This window comes from Cottoperca gobio, chromosome 9 (genome assembly GCF_900634415.1).
Source record: "Cottoperca gobio chromosome 9, fCotGob3.1, whole genome shotgun sequence".
NCBI classification, from domain to species: domain Eukaryota; kingdom Metazoa; phylum Chordata; class Actinopteri; order Perciformes; family Bovichtidae; genus Cottoperca; species Cottoperca gobio.
In genome coordinates this window covers 19,656,735-19,677,389 of record NC_041363.1, presented here as the reverse complement: position 1 = coordinate 19,677,389, position 20,655 = coordinate 19,656,735, and the positions used below count along the sequence as shown (strand labels likewise).

The 20,655-nt window shown below is 39.9% G+C and overlaps 3 protein-coding genes across 7 annotated transcripts; 1 reads left to right on the top strand and 2 right to left on the bottom strand.

The window, feature by feature from the left end:
• Positions 1 to 1,896: 1,896 nt before the first annotated feature.
• Positions 1,897 to 3,404, bottom strand: LOC115013119 (gamma-crystallin M3-like). Its single transcript, XM_029439124.1, has 3 exons — positions 3,150 to 3,404; positions 2,304 to 2,546; positions 1,897 to 2,191 (listed from the first exon to the last, which is right to left on the bottom strand). Exons 1-3 carry the CDS (start codon positions 3,180 to 3,182, stop codon positions 1,913 to 1,915), a joined length of 555 nt encoding a protein of 184 aa, XP_029294984.1. The 5' UTR covers positions 3,183 to 3,404; the 3' UTR covers positions 1,897 to 1,912.
• Positions 3,405 to 5,224: 1,820 nt separating this feature from the next.
• inpp5e (inositol polyphosphate-5-phosphatase E) lies at positions 5,225 to 13,340 on the top strand. Of its 5 annotated transcripts, none has more exons than XR_003832759.1 (11): positions 5,225 to 5,448; positions 6,036 to 6,896; positions 7,643 to 7,766; positions 7,867 to 7,964; positions 8,051 to 8,175; positions 8,347 to 8,466; positions 8,782 to 8,889; positions 9,633 to 9,794; positions 9,908 to 10,023; positions 10,102 to 10,251; positions 12,150 to 12,288. XR_003832759.1 is itself a non-coding variant. In XM_029439084.1 (11 exons), exons 2-11 carry the CDS (start codon positions 6,094 to 6,096, stop codon positions 12,280 to 12,282), a joined length of 1,926 nt encoding a protein of 641 aa, XP_029294944.1. In that variant the 5' UTR covers positions 5,236 to 5,448; positions 6,040 to 6,093; the 3' UTR covers positions 12,283 to 13,340. The 5 variants fall into 5 exon arrangements, 4 of the variants coding, with proteins under 4 accessions (XP_029294944.1, XP_029294941.1, XP_029294943.1 ...); XM_029439084.1 differs by having other exon boundaries at positions 5,236 to 5,448; positions 6,040 to 6,896; positions 10,115 to 10,251; positions 12,150 to 13,340; XM_029439081.1 differs by having other exon boundaries at positions 5,236 to 5,448; positions 10,115 to 10,251; positions 12,150 to 13,340.
• Positions 13,341 to 14,026: 686 nt separating this feature from the next.
• On the bottom strand, positions 14,027 to 19,773 carry pmpca (peptidase, mitochondrial processing subunit alpha). Its single transcript, XM_029439090.1, has 13 exons — positions 19,727 to 19,773; positions 18,641 to 18,843; positions 18,465 to 18,544; positions 18,300 to 18,382; positions 18,083 to 18,177; positions 17,881 to 17,981; positions 16,852 to 17,115; positions 16,248 to 16,340; positions 16,029 to 16,147; positions 15,829 to 15,919; positions 15,467 to 15,529; positions 15,120 to 15,264; positions 14,027 to 14,992 (listed from the first exon to the last, which is right to left on the bottom strand). The coding sequence occupies exons 1-13, from the start codon at positions 19,771 to 19,773 to the stop codon at positions 14,823 to 14,825; spliced, it is 1,554 nt and encodes a 517-aa protein (XP_029294950.1). The 3' UTR covers positions 14,027 to 14,822.
• Positions 19,774 to 20,655: the final 882 nt, after the last annotated feature.

Sequence of the window (20,655 nt, the reverse complement as noted above, 5' to 3'; positions counted from 1 at the left end):
AACGCAGTATGACCGGGCGTTGCATCACCTTAACATAGTCAAGTACAACAGAGTTATAATAATATTTCCGAAACATTTAGTTGTAAATAGCAGGCATTTCCAGCAGTACAATGTGCAGTGTCTCTCGGAGGCTGTGAGCCAGGGGTACCGCTCGTAGTTAGTGATTTGAAAGTGGCGGACAAACCGTTCGTCTTGAAAATGGCATTGTAATTATATCTGCGACCAAATCGATCTCTTCTCCTCCTTCAGCCATTGTGGGTTGAAGAAAAACAGCTTGTAGAAATCTACACAAATTAACTCGTTCAAGGTTTGCTAGCTCTGCATAGCTCTGCCTCTCAATAGTGCGTATCCAATCAAAAGACGTGGACGTGCTGACGTTATCGTACGCCTGCTAGCTGGCCCCGGTGTCGCCAACTCGAAATCTGATTGGTTAACGCCACAGTTTTGTCTCCGTTCACTTTAAGCGACAGACGCCCGCACTGTTGATTCTGAAGGCCTCAGGGCAGATTTCTTGGACCCTGGCAACACATCATGGCTGAAATATGATTGGATAAAAGCTCTAACGTAAAGGCCAGACCTCCAAATCTCGATCTGAGGCTGGAAGCAGCGCAATCAAGAGGAAAGCTATGAAATTAAGAGACTATGGGGAATAATTTAATACATATTTGTGGAAAAAAATATTTCAAAATTTAATTTATATTCTGATGATGTTTAGGCCAGCAGAGAAGGCCTTGCTGGCCCTGACGGCCCACCACTGGTTGCTATCATGTATTTATAATATGTAATTTGAGTGAAAAACGACCAGACTCTGGGTGTGTGACTGCTCTGTTATCGTCTCTCTAATAGCAACAGGACTGAGGGAAACACCCAGTCAAGCAGAGACAAACCCAGACGTTCTAAAGACAATATTTACATCTCATAACAACTCTGAACGAGACTGAAGCCGAATTGGAGCAGTGTTAATATAATCAAAAAATCTCAGCTATTCTAGTATTTATGTGACAACGTCCAAGTTTACTATGTGACACTTTAGACACAACGATTTGAATTCCTCTCAGGATTAGACTAAACTTCCTCCAGCTGACACGAGCCTTATTTTACAACAAAGAGGCAGCACTACTTATCAGCTGCAAATCAAAATGCTTCACACATGATGAACAGTCCCATTGCACAGAACACATGGAAATCTACCTGCACACATCTGACACTCTCTCTAAACGTTCAGTCCTTCTTTTATCTGCATCTGATGAGAAGAAGACAACACCCACCTCTAGTAATTAGGACAGGAGCAAAGGCGGAGGTCAAGTGATGTACTATAAAGATAAAGGGCCGGTGTCTGCATCCCACCACTGTCACCAGTCAATTAGCTTAGCTTAGCACAAAGACAACACTTATAAAGCTCACTAATTAACATGTTATATCCGTACAAAAAATAAACATAAAAATGAGAATTTGTCGTTTTACCTGGGGATAGGACTATTGCATGGCAAAATAATTTATATAATGAACATGAGCAGAAATAGCTATATGGTAACGGTTAATTCTAATTAGAAACTTCAAAATATAATTGTGCATTGCAGTGCTAATGTATTTGATTGCTTTATATTGTGCAGGTTTTTTGTGTTCAATCCAGCACATGTATCATTATCTGCCAAGAGATTGTGAAGCTGTTGATTCTAACTGTGGGTGGGAAATGAGAATAAGAAGAGAATAATTTAATGAAAATGAGAAACCTTCTTATCTTTGTCTAAAACCGTCTCTTTGTGAATTCCTTGTGAGTTACAGCCGGCTACAGAAGCGTGATCTTATTGGTGTAAACTGTGCGAAGTAATACAGTAACACTCATAATCAAAAATGAATTTAACACACCAGCAGTTTAGGTTATGACCATTTTATTCAGTGCCAAGAGAGTCTAATAGCAGGAGTCGGTGATGCGCCTCATGCTCATGAACCTCATGTTGCTGTTGCCCATGTTCATGAAGTTCCTGTACTCGCCGGGCCTCACGTACATCATCCTGCCTCTGTACTGGGGCTGCTCGTACATCAGCCAGTGACCCTCCATCACGTTGCAGGACATGCAGTTGGACATGCGGAAACGGTCCATGACGTTGTCGCAGTCGTCCATCAGCTCAGACATCTGGCCTCCGAAGTTCTCCCTCTCGTAGATCCTCATCCTGTAGGATCCCCTGTGCTGTAGTGCAGAAGAAGAGTAGGTTTAATTTGATAAGGCTTACTCTATAAAAGAAAAAGTATTTTCTAGAGATTTAATCTACAGCCAAATCTAGCCAGGTGTAAGATCTTACCATGGGGATCATGCGGCAGGACCTGATGCTGTCGCTCATGCCCATCATGCTCATGTAATCGGAGTACTCGCCCCTCCTCATGAAGTACTGGTTGCCCATGTAGTTGTTGCGGTCGTACACCATGAAGCAGCCTCTCTCCACCCTGCAGGAGTGGCACCTGCTCAGGTAGGAGGACATGTCGGGGCAGTCGCTCATGCACTCATAAGAACGACCCTGGAAGTTCTTCTCCTCGTAGAAGATGATCTGAGAGAGAGAGGGAAAGTCTTTGGTTAGCATTATGTGTTTAAGTTTAAAGCTGCACCACTGTTTAATGTGTATCAAGCTTTTTTGGATGTAGTGCTGTTTTTGTCAACTTGGGGGCAGCAGAAACAAGTTGTAAACACAAGAGAGTTGCCTATTTACATATGCAGAAGATATGTGTTTATGTGTGGAGCTGTGTTTCTGCCCACCTGATTAATGTAAGTCCGATATTTACTCTTATTGTAACTCTTTCTATGGTCCAACGTTTGAGGGAAATGTTTGGCTTTTAAGCTGTTAAATACTCCACTATGTGTATCAACTGCTCAGTAACTTGTTCTGTCCGACCTTTACTGCTGGGCGGGTAGTGTTTTTAGAGCTAATTCACTGAAAACATCTGCCTGCTGAAGAAATCACAGTATATGAGCTGTGAGAGTAACCCCTTTAATATTACATTAGTAAAACATTTAAAAACCCTTATTATAGCTTCTTTCAAATATCCCTAACACAAACAGAAATAGACTCAAGGTGTTTAAAGGTTACATTATTACGACTATTATCCCCTTTAAATGTAACACTTTAACATTATGAAAATTAGAGAGAGCCTACCTTGCTCATCATGTTCATTCCAGTGGAAGTCATTTTGCTGGTTAGTGGGCTGCTGCTGTTGGTATTGCTGCTGCTCTTGCACTGAACTGTACTCTACCTGGTTTAACCCTTTGCTTTTATACCTGACCCACAAACTGGCCCTTTTGTCTAAACCCCCTGAGCCAGCAACAGTGCCATAGAAATGCACAGAATATGGAGGGATTGTCCACATTTCCAGCGGTCGGCGGGCTCAGAAATCCTTTAAGCGGCCGTTTCTCGTACAACCCTGGGGGGTCACAGAAAAGATGTTAGGGTTAACAATCAGAGGTCACACATTGTTTAGTCATTGTGACATACATTGTTTTGTCAGCAAAAACATTTTTTTCCTGTTGTTTTTTGTTCCTGACAAATAGTGTGTCTTTTGTAAAGTCACTGAATTTAGCTTGTAGTAGCTAGTAGTGCATATTTGTATGTTTACTTTTGTAAGATTTTATTTAACACCCAGTGACAGACCGGCATGTTAAAGCTCGTATTTTTCTTCAAGTTAAAAAGAGTATTACATAATAAACTGTATCTGACAAATATGTATTTTTAGTACATGAAAAAGTTGTGAAGTTGATTGTATTACCCAAGTCAGTAATGAGATGAAGTTTAAATATACAAAAACAGAATTGGAGAAGTAAGAGAAATGTAATAAATGATGTATTTTCTCTTATCATGCTGCTTACATCAATTACAATTACTTGGCGAAGATTATCCTTATGTATCGTATAAGATTTATTTTGTGCTAAAAAGGCAAAACCTTTGTCACTTGTCATCATTATGCATTTCAAAACACTTAAATCTATGACTTAGGAAATATATTATTTATTATAATGATTTAAGTGTGAGGATGATGTTTAGGTGGATGTTCAGGTTATTGTCACAATTTTCCTGATTTATGTAGAAATGTGTCCCTTGCAATGAACACTTAAAAATAACACATACTGCCAGTCAAAGCATTTGACTGTATTCAAATATATGAGGCAATTTAAGACATTTTATGAGAAAATAAATATAAGGAATAAGTGAGATGAAAAAAGTTTGTTACCTTTCATTTTGTGGAAATTAACTTTGGCTCTAATTAGGCAGTGGCATAACAGATACTATCCAACCATAGTTAGACAAAGTAGGTTTATAAGACACTTTTCAAACTTTTGTAAATGTTTTGGATGGTAGATAATAGTATACACTGTAATGAAGGATGATATGTTGAAGAAACTGACCTCTCAAGACAAATAACATGTCAAATGCTTTATAATAAAATGTATAAACTCTAGATGTATTTGCCATTTCCTTTCAATATATTGGTACATATATACCTTTTGTCATTTAACAAAAAATATAACATTGAAGTTTTCTTTTATTTACTCAAATAGTGACATAGGAGACTAGTTTGATGTAACATGGTTAAAGACAGATTTTGCTATGAGAAACTATTGGCTTTTGTGGGTGAAAATTTCCCAAATGTTGTCGTATTAACAATGTCTCAACAGAAATACAGAATACAGAAATAATGCAGTAATCCAAGATTTACATGCATAAATAAGGGATTACATCAAACTTTAAAAAAATATAAAAAATAATACAAAAGTGTAAAAAGAAATGATGTGTAGTACTAACAAATAAGTCAGATACTTTTTAATTTTACAATTTTATACTGTTAATAACAATGTCTTCATAAATGTGATACTGACATGCATTTATTAGCTAAACAAGACATCATTTCTCCTGTCAGATATATGTATATCACATGTTTAAAGGTAAATATAATGGACTATATGCAATGTGATGTGCTAAGACACCTGACAAATGTTGTTTCTCTTCTGTTAATGCCAAAAAAAACGTATGACATCAAACTGTATTTTAAATCAGAGAGCCAAAGAACCAAAACAGTCACATCAATCAATCAAAATCAATCATCAACTTTATTACAGATTGTCCACAAATCATGCAACATTGCTTATAAATAGCTTCATCATCTCTCATTTGTGCTGTAATAAAATGTCCACGATAGTTCAGCTAATTCAAGTAGTTATTCTTAATTAAGATACAGGCTCCATTACAAAGAGATGACAGTACCTACAACATACTGTCCAGGTAGACTACAATCATTTGAGATGCACTTCCACTTCTCAACAGAGCAGGGCGCTGTGACACGTGCTCTGCGCTCTGTCATGACTCTCTTATCTTGGTAACAAAAGCTGTTGTCAAACGTTGCTAAGGAAGTAATTGAGCTACTTTTAAATTAGCCACCCTTAACCCAAGCAGTAAACCACAGGTAACTTTACTTCAACGTGATAACAGTAAAATAACTATGCTACATAATGCGGAAACAAAACAAAACAAACTACCTGTTTATTAGTATGACTTTATAAACGTTTGCTTCAAACGTTAGCTGAGCTAGCCTGCAACGTAATATCGCTACTGGTATGCTATAACAGCTAGCTTTGCTAACTACTGTAGGCTAGATAGTTAGCAGAAGTTGGCAGTGCTGTATGTTGTATATAACTAAAGGTGAATTGTTTGCTGGATGATAGTAGAATAGCTAATTGTTAAGCGATTAAATTGCAAAGCAACGGGACTTTTGACTCTAGCCAATTTAGACCAGTAAGGCTAACGTTAGCATAATTAGCTCACGGTGCTAGTTTTCGTTAAACTAACTAGTTATAGTTAGCGTTAACTTGTTATTGGTCACAATACTATCGCTAACTAACGTTAACAGTTAATGTAGCACTGTTAACAGTGTCTTCAATTGATAATACGCAAAAGCTAAGCAGGCTATACAACAACTTTTCTTTGTATTGCTACCTTGTTTTAAGGCTAACATTTCACTGAATCATTTTCTGCCCTATATGTTTATGTCAGATAGCAATGAGAGAGATCCATCCACCTGACCACAGCTGGTCTCAGACATGACGAGAGGATGACGGAGAATGGAAAGGGCAGCCCCCTCCATCAGTCCTGTGAAGCTCCTAGTAAAGGACATTCAGTTGTCAATGACAGCAGCCGGGCACTCAAGACCTCCTTAGTGGATGCCAAATCTGGCAAGGAACACAATGATGCTCTTAAACTCACTGCTAGAAATGCAGAGGGAGATATCAGTCCATACCAGCCTCGGCCACCTTCGCTACCCAGGCTATCCAGCAAAAGTGTCTCAGTGGAGGAGACTATGAGAACCAGGAGGCTGAAAAACAGCCAGGAAAGTCTGAGTGACCCTGTCGAGACTGGCTCCTCCACAGACTCACTTAAAGATGACCAAACAGCTCCAGCTCCAGGTGGGTTTCTCAGCGAGTCTACCACCATTAGGAATGACCAGGTCTCCAATGTGAGACCCCTCTCTGCTGTTGCGACCGAATCACCAGACTTCCGGGACAGAGGGAGCAGTCTCTCTGAGTATGAAAGGAGGCCCCGCAGCCAGCAGAGCGACCCCACAGACCACCGGCCGAGGTCTACCAAGGTGCGTCTGTCTCCGGTGCAACCCACGGGGACGCTGCCTGCTCTGGGGAAGAGCTTTGCGTCAGCCACTTTAAGGGCAGCTAATAGGATTGACACGGATTGTTTGGATTATACCGTGTTGGCCAGAGAGAAACTCGGTGAGAGACTACACAGGAACCTGAGCGACAGCCGCCTTCTGGAGAACATGGGGTCAGATAGTGCCTCTGTCAACTCCATAAGGTCCAACTACAGCGTGCTTAGCCCCATCAGACCCCAGGATGTGAGGAACAGGTAGGCATGTCATGACCATGTAGATTATTTATGTGGAGCCCACCCTCAGGCTGGATGCAAAGGCTCTTTTGTAAGGCTCAGTCTTTCGGGTGTTAGAAGCCGGGTAGCTAGGGTCCTAATTTAAATATAGGCCTGTGACAACATAAAATAAATTGAGATGCATATTCTTTACTTGTAATAGCATATATGGCTTACTTTGTCAATAGCGTGTCAGTCTGAGCTCTGGCCAGGCTTGAACTACCTTATACCAAAAGAAGAATTGCTCAAAAGAAAGTTACTGTGCACAGGGACAGCATAAGTATGAGGTACAGTATCTTATATCCACTTCTAGCTTTGTAGTATTGATTGTGCCCGCTGATTGGAGCTGCTTAGCATAGTGCATCTGGAGCTTGGTTCACTATCAACACCGACAGACTGTTAATTTGTCCTGAAACCAGGGCTCCAGACATTTTTACTTTGTGTGTGCAACGCTCACATCTTTAAGAGAAAAGGAGAAGGTGGCAGAGTGGAGGGGGATTAACGTGAGATCAGAGGAGATGCTTGTTCAGTACAGTTTTTGACAGCAGTAGCTGCAAAAATGGGTCTTATTCTAAAGTCTCCCAGGAGGGAAAAGTATTTTTTCTTTTAAATTATTGACGTAACATCTGAGACAACAGCCTTGCTTTTTTTTCCTATGCTGTATCCTGTGACGTTAGTTGGCTGCCCTTTTGAAGTCCTAATTTTGCTTTCCAATGTGTATTTTCCAGGAGTTTTATGGAGGGCAGCGTGCTGGGAAGCGGTGCCCTGCTCGGGGCTGAGGAGTTGGATCGCCACTTCCCCGACAGGAGAGTGGGCATCTACATAGCCACTTGGAACATGCAGGGAGAGAAGGTGGGAGGAAATTATGAGTCTGCAGCATCTCACAGACCAAGAACCGTTTAAAGTCTTGTTGCTACCAACAGAGTTGTAACAAAGTTTCTGTCATTTTCAGGGGCTTCCAGCCAATTTGGATGATCTCCTCCTTCCAACAGACTCTGAATTTGCACAGGACTTTTATATTATTGGGGTCCAGGAGGGCTGTCCTGACAGGTATGTTGTTGTTTTGTTTGATTGTAATAGTGATTTATTATGACTCTGTCGTCATTTAAGTCGGTTATACTTCCGTGTGTGTGCAGGAGGGAGTGGGAGACCCGTCTTCAGGAGACTTTGGGACCGTACTACGTCATGCTGTACGCAGCATCTCATGGTGTTTTGTATCTCACTGTATTTGTCAGAAGAGACCTCATCTGGTTCTGCTCAGGTAATAAACTCCTCCTATATAGATCCCAGCTCATGTAATGTGTGTGTGTGTGTAGTGCAGATTGTTAGAAGATGATCTTAATATTTTTCATGTGATAGTTACACATCAAGGCGACAGTTGCCTCTGACACTGACCACACAATTTCTTTCCCCTGTTGACCCCCCCCCGCAGAGGTGGAGCACGCCACCGTCACAACCAGGATCATCTCTCAGATCAAGACTAAAGGGGCTGTGGGAATCGCCTTCACCTTTTTTGGCACTTCTTTCCTCTTCATCACATCGCATTTTACCTGTGAGTTGCAAGTTTTCCCAAAGTTATGGAAGCTGCAGACTGAAGCAGTGATTTGTCAAAGCAAGAGGCTTTTATCAGGATGGTTGGTGCTTTGGTACCACCGTTTGTACGAATGTTTAGGAGGCAACACATATTGTTTTCACTCCTTCAGCATACTGGCAAATATGAATCATTGTCCAAACATTCTCCGACAGGCATGTTTTAGTCATTTCACTCCCTATAACTATTTTTACATCCGCACTTTTTATTACATATTTGCATTGACTGCTAGAAAGTTTTCCGTGTTTGTAATTTCTGATTCTGTTCTTCTTCCAGCTGGAGATGCCAAAGTCTACGAGAGAGTACTGGATTACAACAAGATCGTCGAGGCTCTCGCTCTGCCAAAAGGCCTTCCAGACACCAACCCGTACCGCTCCACACCATGTAAGACTCTTTTAATTTACCTTGTGTGAAAGGTCAAAACAATTAGGACGGTGGTGTTTCTGCAGCCAGAGCTTATCAACATTACATTACAGTTCATTTAGCTGACGCTTTTGATTAGACTTTAACATATTAACCTGCTGCAGTTAGCCTCATATTCTGTCATATAGTACTTAATTTAGCTATATTTCTGTTATTTGTATTCTTTTTTTGCACTGGTGTTAGTATTATTTATTATACACTTTAAATGTATTTGTTTTTATTCACATGTTGTTGTAATTCTTTGAGCAATCTCTGGCATAAGCATTTCTTTCGGGTTTAATAAAGTTCTATCTCATTTTATCTGTGTTTAAAGTATCATTCTCAAACGTGTAACATTCTGGCAATGGGATGAATAACATTTTACATGTTTAAGTACATTTTAAAAGAAAAATGTATCTTAGAACAAGGTATTCCTATTGTCACATTTTCCCCCTTTTTAAAATAAACCTAGGATTGATTGTAACTAGATTTAAATATGTTCAGAAGTAAGGGGTTGAAAAATATTGCTCCCACTTTTTCCCGAAAGCTTTTTAGCTGTAGCATTTAGAACCAATCTTTAGTTGTGTGTCCATGATCGTCTGTTTGTGTCAGCTTTGGTCCTGCTATATGAATAAAATTGATTGTTATTCATGTTCTTATTTATTTTGGATTAAATCCTTGGCTAGTTATCTTTGATAATCACAGGATGTCATTTTTAATTGTAGCTGACGTCACCACAAGATTCGACCAGGTCTTCTGGTTTGGAGATTTTAACTTTCGGCTGAGTAAAGCCCGAGCCGACGTTGATGCCATCATGACCCGCACAGTAGGCGGCGATATGGGCCTTCTGTTGGAGCACGACCAGCTCTCCAAGGAAATGAAGGATGGTATGCTTGCATCTTGGACGATCAATCCCTGTGAAAACTTTTACAATTTCAAAAGGTTTTTATAGAAGTGGAGTACTTGATTGATTCTCACCGCGCTTCTTTTCCGCCTCCAGGTTCAATCTTTAAAGGTTTCCAGGAGGCACCAATACATTTCCTCCCCACATACAAGTTCAACATCGGCTGTGATGTCTACGACACAACTTCTAAACAGAGAACGCCTTCATACACAGTAAGAAGAAAAAAGAAAGTCTGGCCAGGGCGGTTTGAGTCCGCGTCTTGTGGCTCTCAGCAGAGTGAAACCTCTCAGTTTGTGTTCACAGGACCGGATCGTGTTCAGGAGCAGGCAGGCTGATGACATAAAAGTGTTCAAGTACACCAGCTGCTCCAGCATCAAGACCTCAGACCATCGTCCCGTCATCAGCGTCTTCCAGGTCAAACTCAGGCCAGGCAGAGACAAGTGAGTCCCAAAATAGTGTCGTCATGTTAAGGATGGATTCAACAATGCATTGATTTATGTCAACAACCATTAGGGCTAAGCAATACAGTATATTGGTATTTGTTTGTTTTTATAATTATCTGATAACATTTACATTTTTTATTTCATGATTTTTTTTAACACTTTTGTTTTTTAATTATACAAAGTAGTTCCATGCCTTAATTGTAATATTATGATATATATATATATATATATATATATATATATATATATATATATATATATATATATATATATATATATATATATATATATATATATATAGAGCATTGGGCTTCAACAGGGGGTACGTGACCCTTAGAGCAGCGGTCCCCAACCCTTTTTATGAATATGAATAAATATGACGAAATAAAATGATACGGCCGGCATAAAAACAAATATAAAGTGCATAAAAAACTCACCATTACACTGAATTAGTGGGAGTCCTGAGCTTGTGTCTCTGCAATGAGCCGGTCCAATATAGGGGTATACATTCTTCACCAATAGTAAAAGGTTTCTTCTCTTAGCAACACGGTTAGTCACTAAGTATGACGCTCTCAGTGCACTCGCATGTGTTGATGTGGTGACCATCAGTAATTGTTTATGTCCTTCTTGTTCATGTTTTTTTCTTTAAAACAACTCCAAGGGCTTGTCTTTTAATGCCGGGTGCCGGCGTTATGAAGGCTTCGTTGCCTCATTTGCGAGCCTGTATATTATGCAGAGCGGCGCATGTAGCGATAAACACGCATTGAGGTGTTTATCGCTACAGGTGGACTCCTGATGTTGTCTTTTAAATGTCTCCTCATTGGGTCTTTTCCCTTTTCCAAAAAAGCTCTTTAAAGATGTTTGTTTTCTACTCATTGTTGCTGGTGGGCTTATTGTTTTTTAAGTAAAGTATCATGTGACAGACGAGCGTGATTTTTCAAAATAAAATCTTTTTTTATTCAATCTTTCTGTGCGGCCCGGTACCAAATGACCCACGGACCGGTGGTTGGGGACCACTGCCTTAGAGGGTCCTCATAGTTTCTGCAGGGGGTCCTCAAAATTATTGTTTGATAAGGCTTTAGAAGTTGTTGTTTTTTCAAAAATGTAAATATTTCTATTCGTCTAAAACATTTAATTTACACAACATGGATGATAGTGGATGAACACGGAACTGGTTTCCACAGAAATCTTCATTCAATCATGCGAGCTAGCTAACCTGTGCTAAATCACTGTGTGGAACCAATCCATAACAGCACTTCATAGCTTAGTATTATATGCACCATAAAAAGGTTTATTCGTGACAATTTAGGCGGCCCTACACGGTCTTGTCGGCCCAGTTTAATATGCAACTAGACACGTGTAGTAGGGATCCCTGCTACGTTTCTCTTTTAGCTAATGGGTCCTAGGTCTGGAAATGGTTGCAGACTGCTGCTATAGAGTATTGATGTCAGAGGAAGGTGTTGTGGTTATTGTGATATGTAATCAGAAAGGATGACTACACAATTTATTAAATTGTATTTCCACAACTGCTGTGAGACAGCTTTAATTTATTAGTTAATTTAGTGTTGAAATATATAATGATGCATCATGATGGTTTCCTTTAAATATGTTTCACTGCTGGCTTCTTTCAGTTGAAAATTAAATTAAAAAATAAGTTTTTACCCACGACTGTGAGCAGCATCTTTTTACAACAACTAAAAAGTAAATTATCTCAGCAGCTGCAAAGTACTCTTTTAGTTAAAAGAGTATATAGATAAGTCAAACTTTTTGTAAATATGTTGTCATTTTCAAATGCTAGGCGGCAAAAATCTTCATCTTCATCATGGATTGTCCCTGGTCTACTACATATTTAAAAGTAGCCTATTCTTTATTCTGACCTCATGTTTTGTGTTTAGTATTCCCCTTGGTGCGGGACAGTTTGACCGAAGCTTGTACTTGGAGGGCATCAGGAGGAGGATCACCAGAGAGCTGAAGAGGAGGGAGGCCATGAAGAACGAAAGTAGCAGCACCATCTGCACCATCTCCTAAATCCTTAAAAAAAACTCTCCAGACCGGAGTAGATCGAACTGTGCCAGAAACTGTAATGTAAATCCAACCAGAGTTGTCTTAACTACACAGAGGCCAGTGCTGGTTGTGGTAACTGAGCAGAGTGCGCCCTCTGTTGGGCATTGATGGGAACTGTCTGTGTGTGGCTGGCTGTACTTGAGGGCAGGGCCCTTGAGGTCGGACACACAGAGAGGTTTGCAGACACAGCAGCAGTCTGGCCTTTATTTATCCAGCCCCCTCTACTCAAACATGAGGGTCATTGTGGCATATTCTTCAGCCACATGCTCCAGTGTAAACTGATCTAACCTAAAGGCTCTGTGTAACTGCATATTTTCAATTGATTTTTTGTTTGAAATGCTGTTTTTTCCTGAATGCTTCATCAGTGTTTAAATGCCTTGTGAATTTGTCGTCAAATAGCTTAACAAACAAATTGCAATTTGGTGGCACATTGAGGTGCACTTTTTAATGTTATTTTAAGGGTCTGCCATTTTAACTTGACTTTTGTTCTGAGCTAAATGTTTTGTAGGAGAGATTTATGACTGAAGAAGGGAAGGTACAATTTCAAGACCATGACATTGAAGTCAGGAGGTTGTTACTTGTTACATGCTACTGTTGAATTTCAGGGAGATCAAATGTATTTGACAGCTTATATTTAACTTTTTTTAGTGGGAACTCACTTCCTATAAAGTATTTACACTTTTAACGCCTGTCACTACTTTTTCTCTTAATGGATCCTTTGCGAAAGACTGTAACTCAATGCCTTACCTCTCATCTCACAGCTGTGTGAACTCCTATATCTATATTCTATATCTATATATCTATATATCTATATATATATCTATATATACTATAATATGTCCATGTACTGTATGTACCTCATTAATAATGAACTTGCATTCCCAGCATGAAGAGCAGTCTGCTCCAAAAAAAAAGTGCCTGTGGGTCTCGTTTTCATTTCCTCAAGACTCCCTAACTTTATCTGCATATTTTTTATATGTCACCCATGATGTAACATCCCGTAATAAACGTTTTGAAACACACTTATATCTGCTGGATTTTGTCCATTAGATTGTTTTCTATAATTATGTGTTAGTTTCCAAGAGAATCTCATGATTTACAATGTATTTAAATTGCATTTGTTCACATTATTTTATTTAGTATACATAAGTTTTATTGTAAAGTCTCGGCGGAAGTCTCGTTTGGTTGCTCCCGTGTAATTAAGACTCACAACACCTGCGACCAAACGGTAAGCACGGACACTTATGATCTCCGGAGGAAAGGTTTGTCCCGGCCACAAGTCTTCAGTGCGGTTCCAACGACACCACAAGACTTCCTCATGTTGTAGCATGCAGCCGTGGAGGTATAGTTGTTTGTATTGTACTGGTATTTACGTTGGTAACAGGTTATGCTACATTGTTTGTTAGAGAAAGCTCCAAATAAACCCGTTAAAAAAGCCACTTGTGCTTCGAGGGAGTTTGACATACTCACTGCCGTCAGAAGCCAATAAAATACGAGTCAGATTTGGGTGTTTAAAAAGTTATTTGAAATGTCTCATCTGGCAAATGTAAGCCTCTAAATTCTCTTGAACGCAGAGACAGTGTGACATCTTGGAAACACTAACCAACCAAACTGGACTGAGTTAATGGTTAGAGAAGATCGATGCCATGTTCATATAGGATTAGTATTGACCTTCTCATCTTACTCCTCGACAAAGTGAATAAGCGTATTCCCCAAAATTAAACTATTCTTTATTTAATCCCGTTATATAATTTTATTTTTAGTTTACACACACGTTTCACTTTAGATTTGAATCTGTTCACAGTACATCAGAGACAGCAGAAACCATGATTTTAATCTTCTCGAGGACAAATTGGCTACAGTTGTGAGGTTTGTCACATTTATCCAAACATTTCCAAGGATTCTTTTATTTGCTGTGTAGAGTCACCTGTGAAGTGCTTTTGTATAAATAGTAAGATTTTCAATACTTTTATGATCCATCCACTCTGGAAAAACTGAAGAAGGAAAGGGAGCAAGCTGAAAAAAACAATAGCTCAATAAAAAATAATTTAGAAACTATTGGGGATGTTAGCCACCCCCTTCTCTTGCCAATATGTTGATTTACTTTGCTATTGTACTGTCATTCATAAAATTAAACAGAAAAGGTTGGTATTAGGTTTTGAAATGAGAAACTAACACTCTAAATTTGGCTTTGGGGTGAATTGACCCTTTAAAACCAAACTCCTGCAACCCACCCCAGTAAATAATGAAATATGGCTTTCCTGCCCACAAACAATAAATACAGATACTCCAACTGTATGTAGACTACGGTTACTGTAGAGTAGAATGTAACTTTTCTTTAAAATCCCCACTCTCAAAGGTTCGGTCGAGAGCCCAGGTATTAGTCCCCTCCCAGAGTGAGCTGTGTCAGTTCTGTGGCAGGAGGGAACACTAGTGTAATCTTCCAGTCCAGTTTATTTACAGTGATGTTTGCCAGTGGCGACCGGCTCGATGGCCATCTGGGTCTATCGGAAGAGACGATACATGCGGGGCAGACGTCCGTCTTTGCTGGACAGGGCGGCCTGGATGTGTTCGTACGAGGGAAGCTCCGTCAGGTCCCCCAGAGCTGCTACCGCGGGCTTACTGCGCAGCATCTTTGTGGTTACTCTCTTAATGTCACTGGCTGTCACGTTGCCTGGAAATGATTTGTTGACAAGTAAAAAATAAGGAGGTTGCAGCGGTTCTAGGTATCAATTTCTCCTCTCACTCACACAAGTATTTGATTACATTTATGACCGCTATGGATGTTGTTCATTACTCACTTATTAGATCACACAGTTGATGTGGCAGCTTTCTCTTTCCTGTGGAGAGAACCTGGCGCCCAACATCTTCAAAAATAACCGGCCGCGACTCGAGGTTCATCATCAACATGGACTTGAGCTGAGTCTTGGCCCTCTCCAGCTCCATCTGAATATACAGGATAGATAGATACATACATACTTTATTTATCCCAAGGGAAATTCAGGCATCCAGTAGCTTAAAACAATTACCCATCTACCCCCCCCCCCCCTAGAGTAGAAAACTGCCCAAAGAATGGTACATCATCTTTCTTTAGCTTGTATCGCTAAAGTTGTGGTGGATTGCCCTGATAGTGAAACACAGCCATTACCTCTCCTGCGCTGCCGGCCATCTGAATGAACTCTCTGGTTATTATCTCCACCATCTCACGCACCTAGAGAAGAATGTGTGTAATGATAAGACACAAGAAATACATATGCACATATTGAAAACGGAACATAACCAAGACACTAATCTTTAGAGGGTTATTTCACACAAGTTTAACTTTCCTCTCCTAAACTCTGATTGGCAAAGTAAATAACACAAATAAAATAATTAATAATAAACTTTAATTGTGTTGCATCTTTCATACAAGACATGCAGCTCAAATGTCAACAGAGACTGCCTCTCTAATATTCAGATGCAAAGCTACAATAAGACATTTGAACCCTGCTGCCCTGAGCCTGTACCAACCTGTCTGGGGTCTGCGCTGGCATGGATACACAGCAGCCCACTGTCCTCATAGCTATGATGGTAGGCGGTGGCATTGTACATCCAATGATGTCTACAACAGACAAAGAAAACATAAGACAATCAGTGAAACAGACAGGTGTTATATTGGGGACTTAGAATGAACTGAGACGATGCTAATTTAAGGTTTGCGAGACGTTCACCTGTTGAGCACGTTCAGGTAAAGCCGGGTGAACATGCCTTTCCCAGGTCCTCCTGCAGAAAAGGAGCCACCTCCACCCATCATCATGTTAAGCACCGCGAATGGGATGAAGTCGTCCTCCTGTGAAGAGAAAACAAATGTTTTTTTTTAGCTTGTAGCTAACATGTATCAGGTACTAATTGGAGGCTCTTCAGGATAGCCAGGCACTGGAAACACCCACCAGGAAGGAGCAGCTCTCCAGGCCGATCATGATGTGAGTCAGCTCTGGGATCGGGGTGGGGCCAAGGCTCACATCTGACATATCCTTCTCCATCTAACAGATTTAAAGAAGATTTTATCATCCTACCTTCAAGATTAACTGCAACAGCTTATATCAGTATTCCAAAATGTTCCCAATACATTGTGACTTTTTCTTTCTTTCTAAAATCATATTGTTAAGTAACTGCTGTTTCAAATGTAATATTTCTCCTCAGGCAAAATGCTGGTTCCATTTGATCAAATATCAAATGAATAGCAAACAAAAAGATGCATCTCATCTGTAGCTGCAGACAAACTAACCTGCAAACCTACAGAAGATAAAACGAGGACCTGACATTAAAAGTATTTTTTGCGATTAATGGCCAAGTGCATTAAAACACTTTAATGGTTGTTGTCCTGTTTAAGTGAGCCCAATAATACTGTAATTGTGAAACTGTAATAGGTCCAGATCTTTTTTTATTTATTTTACAACAGGCAAATTCGCCAGATAAATGCTACCGAATGACAACATTTAGGACCAATTGTGGTACAAACATAACTCGTACACAATAGAAACAATAAATCACCTTGACGATACCACCAGTGTACTGCGCTACAGAGAGATCCACGCTGGCCACTGCACTCGTTCCCCACACCGGCTTCGCATCCAGCAGATATTTCCTGGCACATTCAACCAGCTGCTCGTGCTCGATTCCCACTCCAGCCAGAACCATCCGCTCGGGACAATAATAGTTACGCAGGTAGTTGTGAAGAACTTTCTTGTCAATTGTTTCCACGTTGTCTACAGGACAAAAGCGAGGCAGCCCGACTGTGTTGCCACGATATGCGGCCTGGAAACAAAACGATGAACAATTGAAAATCAAAGTTACAGAAATCTGGTACAACAAATACAATTCTATTATCTTTGACCGGCTGCTGTTCGGTGGTCAGGAATATGTTCTTCTCTTTCAGGACTAAGTGATCCCATCAGAAAGCACAACATGACTATGATGTGGCTATGGGCACTGACATAATGGTTATACTTTTGCTAATGAATTCATAATCCTATTAAATGATCTAGAAACTAGAATTAGCCAGACTTGCCATCATCACTTCAAAATGTTATTCTAATAGACATTTGTTTGAAATGGTCATAAGCATATTTTGTGAGGTCACAGTGACCTGGACCTTTGACAACCAAAATGTAAATTATTATTCCTTGAGTCCAAGAGGAAATTTGAAGAATTTCCCCTCGATGCGTTTCTGAGGTATTGCGTTCATGAGAATGAGACGGATGCGAGGTCACAGTGACCTTGACCTTTGACCATCAAAATTGAACGGCCCACATGCAGCACAGCTCTACTGCGAGTCAGCTGCATGTCTTCTAGCAATGCGAGGTCTCGCCTATTTTTCCTATTTGCAGGACAGTGATGAGATAGTGCAGTGACTTGCAGGGAAAACTCAATGTTGAAAGAAAAGGCTGGCAGTAAAGCAGCCCCAGAGCAGCGCAGCAGCATCGCTGCCTGTGTGGATATCATGCAGGTGCGCAGCAGTTCAGCAAAGCAGCCGTCACAGCGAGCTAGCATTGGACGGTCTAAACAAAGGATGCGACTCACAGCATGGATCATCTCAGTGAGTAAAGGTTCAGGGTCTGGCCTCATGTTCAGATCTTCTAACTCAAAGCGTACCGCCATTCTAGTCATTTCGATCTCCTCATCTGCATGTACACAAACATTAATGATCTCAGACAGGCAGTGAAGACAGAAACATTTGGCACACGTCCCATGGATTCGTCATTTAAAATAAGAATGGACTTACCCAGCAGGCGAGGCTGTAGAACAGCATCAGAGAGGAGACTGACCACTGTGTCCAGACCCTTCACTTCAGCAGACACTGCATATATGGTGGTATCTCTGCACAGCAAAACGAATGATGCATCACACACACAAAAGAGGAAAAGCCCAGGACACATGGAAGGTAGTAATACACAAGCATTACATTTTATAACACTGAGACAGGCATTGAGCCGACATACCTTGATGTTTGGCAGTCACAAATCCCTCCGTGCTTTTCCAATGTGAGCAGAATTTCATCTTTACTCCCATACTGAGCTGTGGACTAAAAATAAAATAGACAACATCACTTCCTGTGCCTCAACATCCTTTATCTTTCAGTGTGATCTTTACTACGTTTTACTTACAGAAAAGGCGAGTTTCTCTACAAAGTGTGCTATCCCACTGGGGTACTTTGCTTCATGTCTGGATCCAGAATTTACTAAAACTAAACATAAGAAAGAAAACAAACATTCTTATCTACTTCCACAAAATACTGAAGAGAAGTGGATATTATAATTTGCATATCACTGCTGCAACTTACTTCCAACTGTGCAGAATTGACCAAACTTGTTTTGGGATGCGACTTTGAGGCCATTCTCTAGAGTAGTGATCTTGGTCTCGTGTTTTTCCTGCCCATCCACACATGCAAACACTGGCTTGGGGATTCCAGGCAGCGGTGCAGAGAGAGAGACATTTGGGTATCGACTGCCACTGCTGTACTTTCTGTAGGCTGCGATCCCAAACCTTTGAAGACAACAAAGCAAAGTGTCTTTAATTTATTATTGCAACATTATGTTCCCCCACTCATTTAATTAGTTTTTCCCTTAAACTTTTCACCTATCTTTTCTTTTTACATCGTTAATCCCTGTAGTGCTATGCATTCTATGCATTGCCATCAAAAACATGTAACATCAAAGGAATAAACAGTTCAGCAATTACACTCAGTTGCCACTTTATTAGGTACACTGTTTTAGAGAGGTGTTGAATCAACTGTATGGTCATTTGAGGCTTCAGTTTGAGGAGCTGTTGATTTGCATTATGTTATACTGAGGGGTGTTTACAATATTTAGCCTACACCAACTGATATAAATGGTGTGAACTAAATATCAGACAAAGTTGAATAACATACCACGTCTCTAACGAAAAAACGAACATTATAACCTTCATCAGACAATATTGGAATTGTTTGACAATTTCTGCTTGAAAATAAAACTGAAACGATTAATCAATTGTTATAGTTGCTAATTACTTCTGTCGAAACTTTGATCAAAACATACATTTATATATTTTAACTATCAACAATCAATTATTGTTCATCAGTCTAACAAACTGGAAAAGCTTGCGTAAATCAACGTATTCATCTCTATAGCTGACCTCTAAAATACTAGTGTCTTTATTTACTCATAATGTGACATTAGCATCCTGACAGCAGGACTACAGCTTGTTTGACGGCTAACAGTTAGCATCGTGCTAACCGAGTAAGCTAATCTTGGATGATCAAGACGTAGAAAAGCTATGACACTGCATATGACACGGAAGGTACTGAATGTAGGGGTAATGTTGTTTCTCTGTAATTAACCCATGTATTGGGATGATTTCAGAGCATTTATTTTAAACTTGTTACTACCTTTGAACACGACTCCAACTTCTACACCTCGACATGCGAGTCGCCATCTTGGATCCTCTGTGACTAGAAGGTAACCCGGATGACTATGAAAGTTTCCTGAAGCACTTCCGCTGCAGACACACCTACAGACACCTACTGTAAACAAACAAACAAACAAAAACGGCTTTATTTATTTGGACATGCTTTTTAAAATGTTATTATATTCATACTGGCATCCCTTGCTTTAGTTTGGAGGTTAACAAGTTTGTACAATAGGGTTATGACCACCATCTCATTGTAAACACTAAGAAAACAGATGAAATTAAAGATGCAAGCAGCAATGAACGGGGCATAATTTTTCTTTACAGGCATTCCATCATCAAAACAACCTTACTAAAAAAAGTTTTCTGTTTAAAAAAAGATTACGGTCATACCAAAAAGTTGACTAAAGGTACAGTCCCAAAAAACGCACTGCCGCAAGAATGCCGCGCTTGTGCCGCGCGTTCATACGTCTAGTACATGTTGGCCGGTATCAGTGAAGATCTAACACAATTTCGCATCTGGGATCAACACTTTTCATCTGAAATTGTCTTGATTTGTTCTTTTACTCAAGTAAATGCAAGTAATATTGTAATCAATGTACTACAATTCAAGGATTCAAAGGTTTATGTAGTTCCTAAATGCTTCTATATTTGTTGTAAAATTGTTTAAGGATTGGAAAAAATAAATATAAAGGATCAAAATCTAAGATAAAAATCCAACCCTATGACCTGAAAAAATCCATATAAATATATAAAAATCCACATATCTCAGTATATCAACAGTTCTCTATATTACACCTCTTTGCAGTGTTGAGAATAGTCAATGGGTTTTGCCACAAAGAAAACCCTTTTTAATATCTACATTAAACTGTGCTCTTGCACAGATTATTTGGGAGAACTCTGATGCTA

What these genes read in the sequence shown, in the direction of transcription:
- LOC115013119 (XM_029439124.1), bottom strand. Translation starts at nt 3,182, where the DNA reads ATGACTTCCACTGGAATGAACATGATGAGCAAG. An exon ending in GAATGAACATGATGAGCAAG is followed by an intron (nt 2,547 to 3,149) that starts GTAGGCTCTCTC and finishes TCTCTCTCTCAG; the next exon opens with ATCATCTTCTACGAGGAGAA. An exon ending in CCTGCCGCATGATCCCCATG is followed by an intron (nt 2,192 to 2,303) that starts GTAAGATCTTAC and finishes TCTGCACTACAG; the next exon opens with CACAGGGGATCCTACAGGAT.
- inpp5e (XM_029439084.1), top strand. Translation starts at nt 6,094, where the DNA reads ATGACGGAGAATGGAAAGGGCAGCCCCCTCCATCAGTCCTGTGAAGCT. An exon ending in CCCCAGGATGTGAGGAACAG is followed by an intron (nt 6,897 to 7,642) that starts GTAGGCATGTCA and finishes TGTATTTTCCAG; the next exon opens with GAGTTTTATGGAGGGCAGCG. An exon ending in CCCGTACCGCTCCACACCAT is followed by an intron (nt 8,890 to 9,632) that starts GTAAGACTCTTT and finishes TTTTAATTGTAG; the next exon opens with CTGACGTCACCACAAGATTC.
- pmpca (XM_029439090.1), bottom strand. Translation starts at nt 19,773, where the DNA reads ATGGCGACTCGCATGTCGAGGTGTAGAAGTTGGAGTCGTGTTCAAAG. An exon ending in TAGAGAAACTCGCCTTTTCT is followed by an intron (nt 18,383 to 18,464) that starts GTAAGTAAAACG and finishes TTTTATTTTTAG; the next exon opens with TCCACAGCTCAGTATGGGAG. An exon ending in TACCTGAACGTGCTCAACAG is followed by an intron (nt 15,920 to 16,028) that starts GTGAACGTCTCG and finishes TGTCTGTTGTAG; the next exon opens with ACATCATTGGATGTACAATG.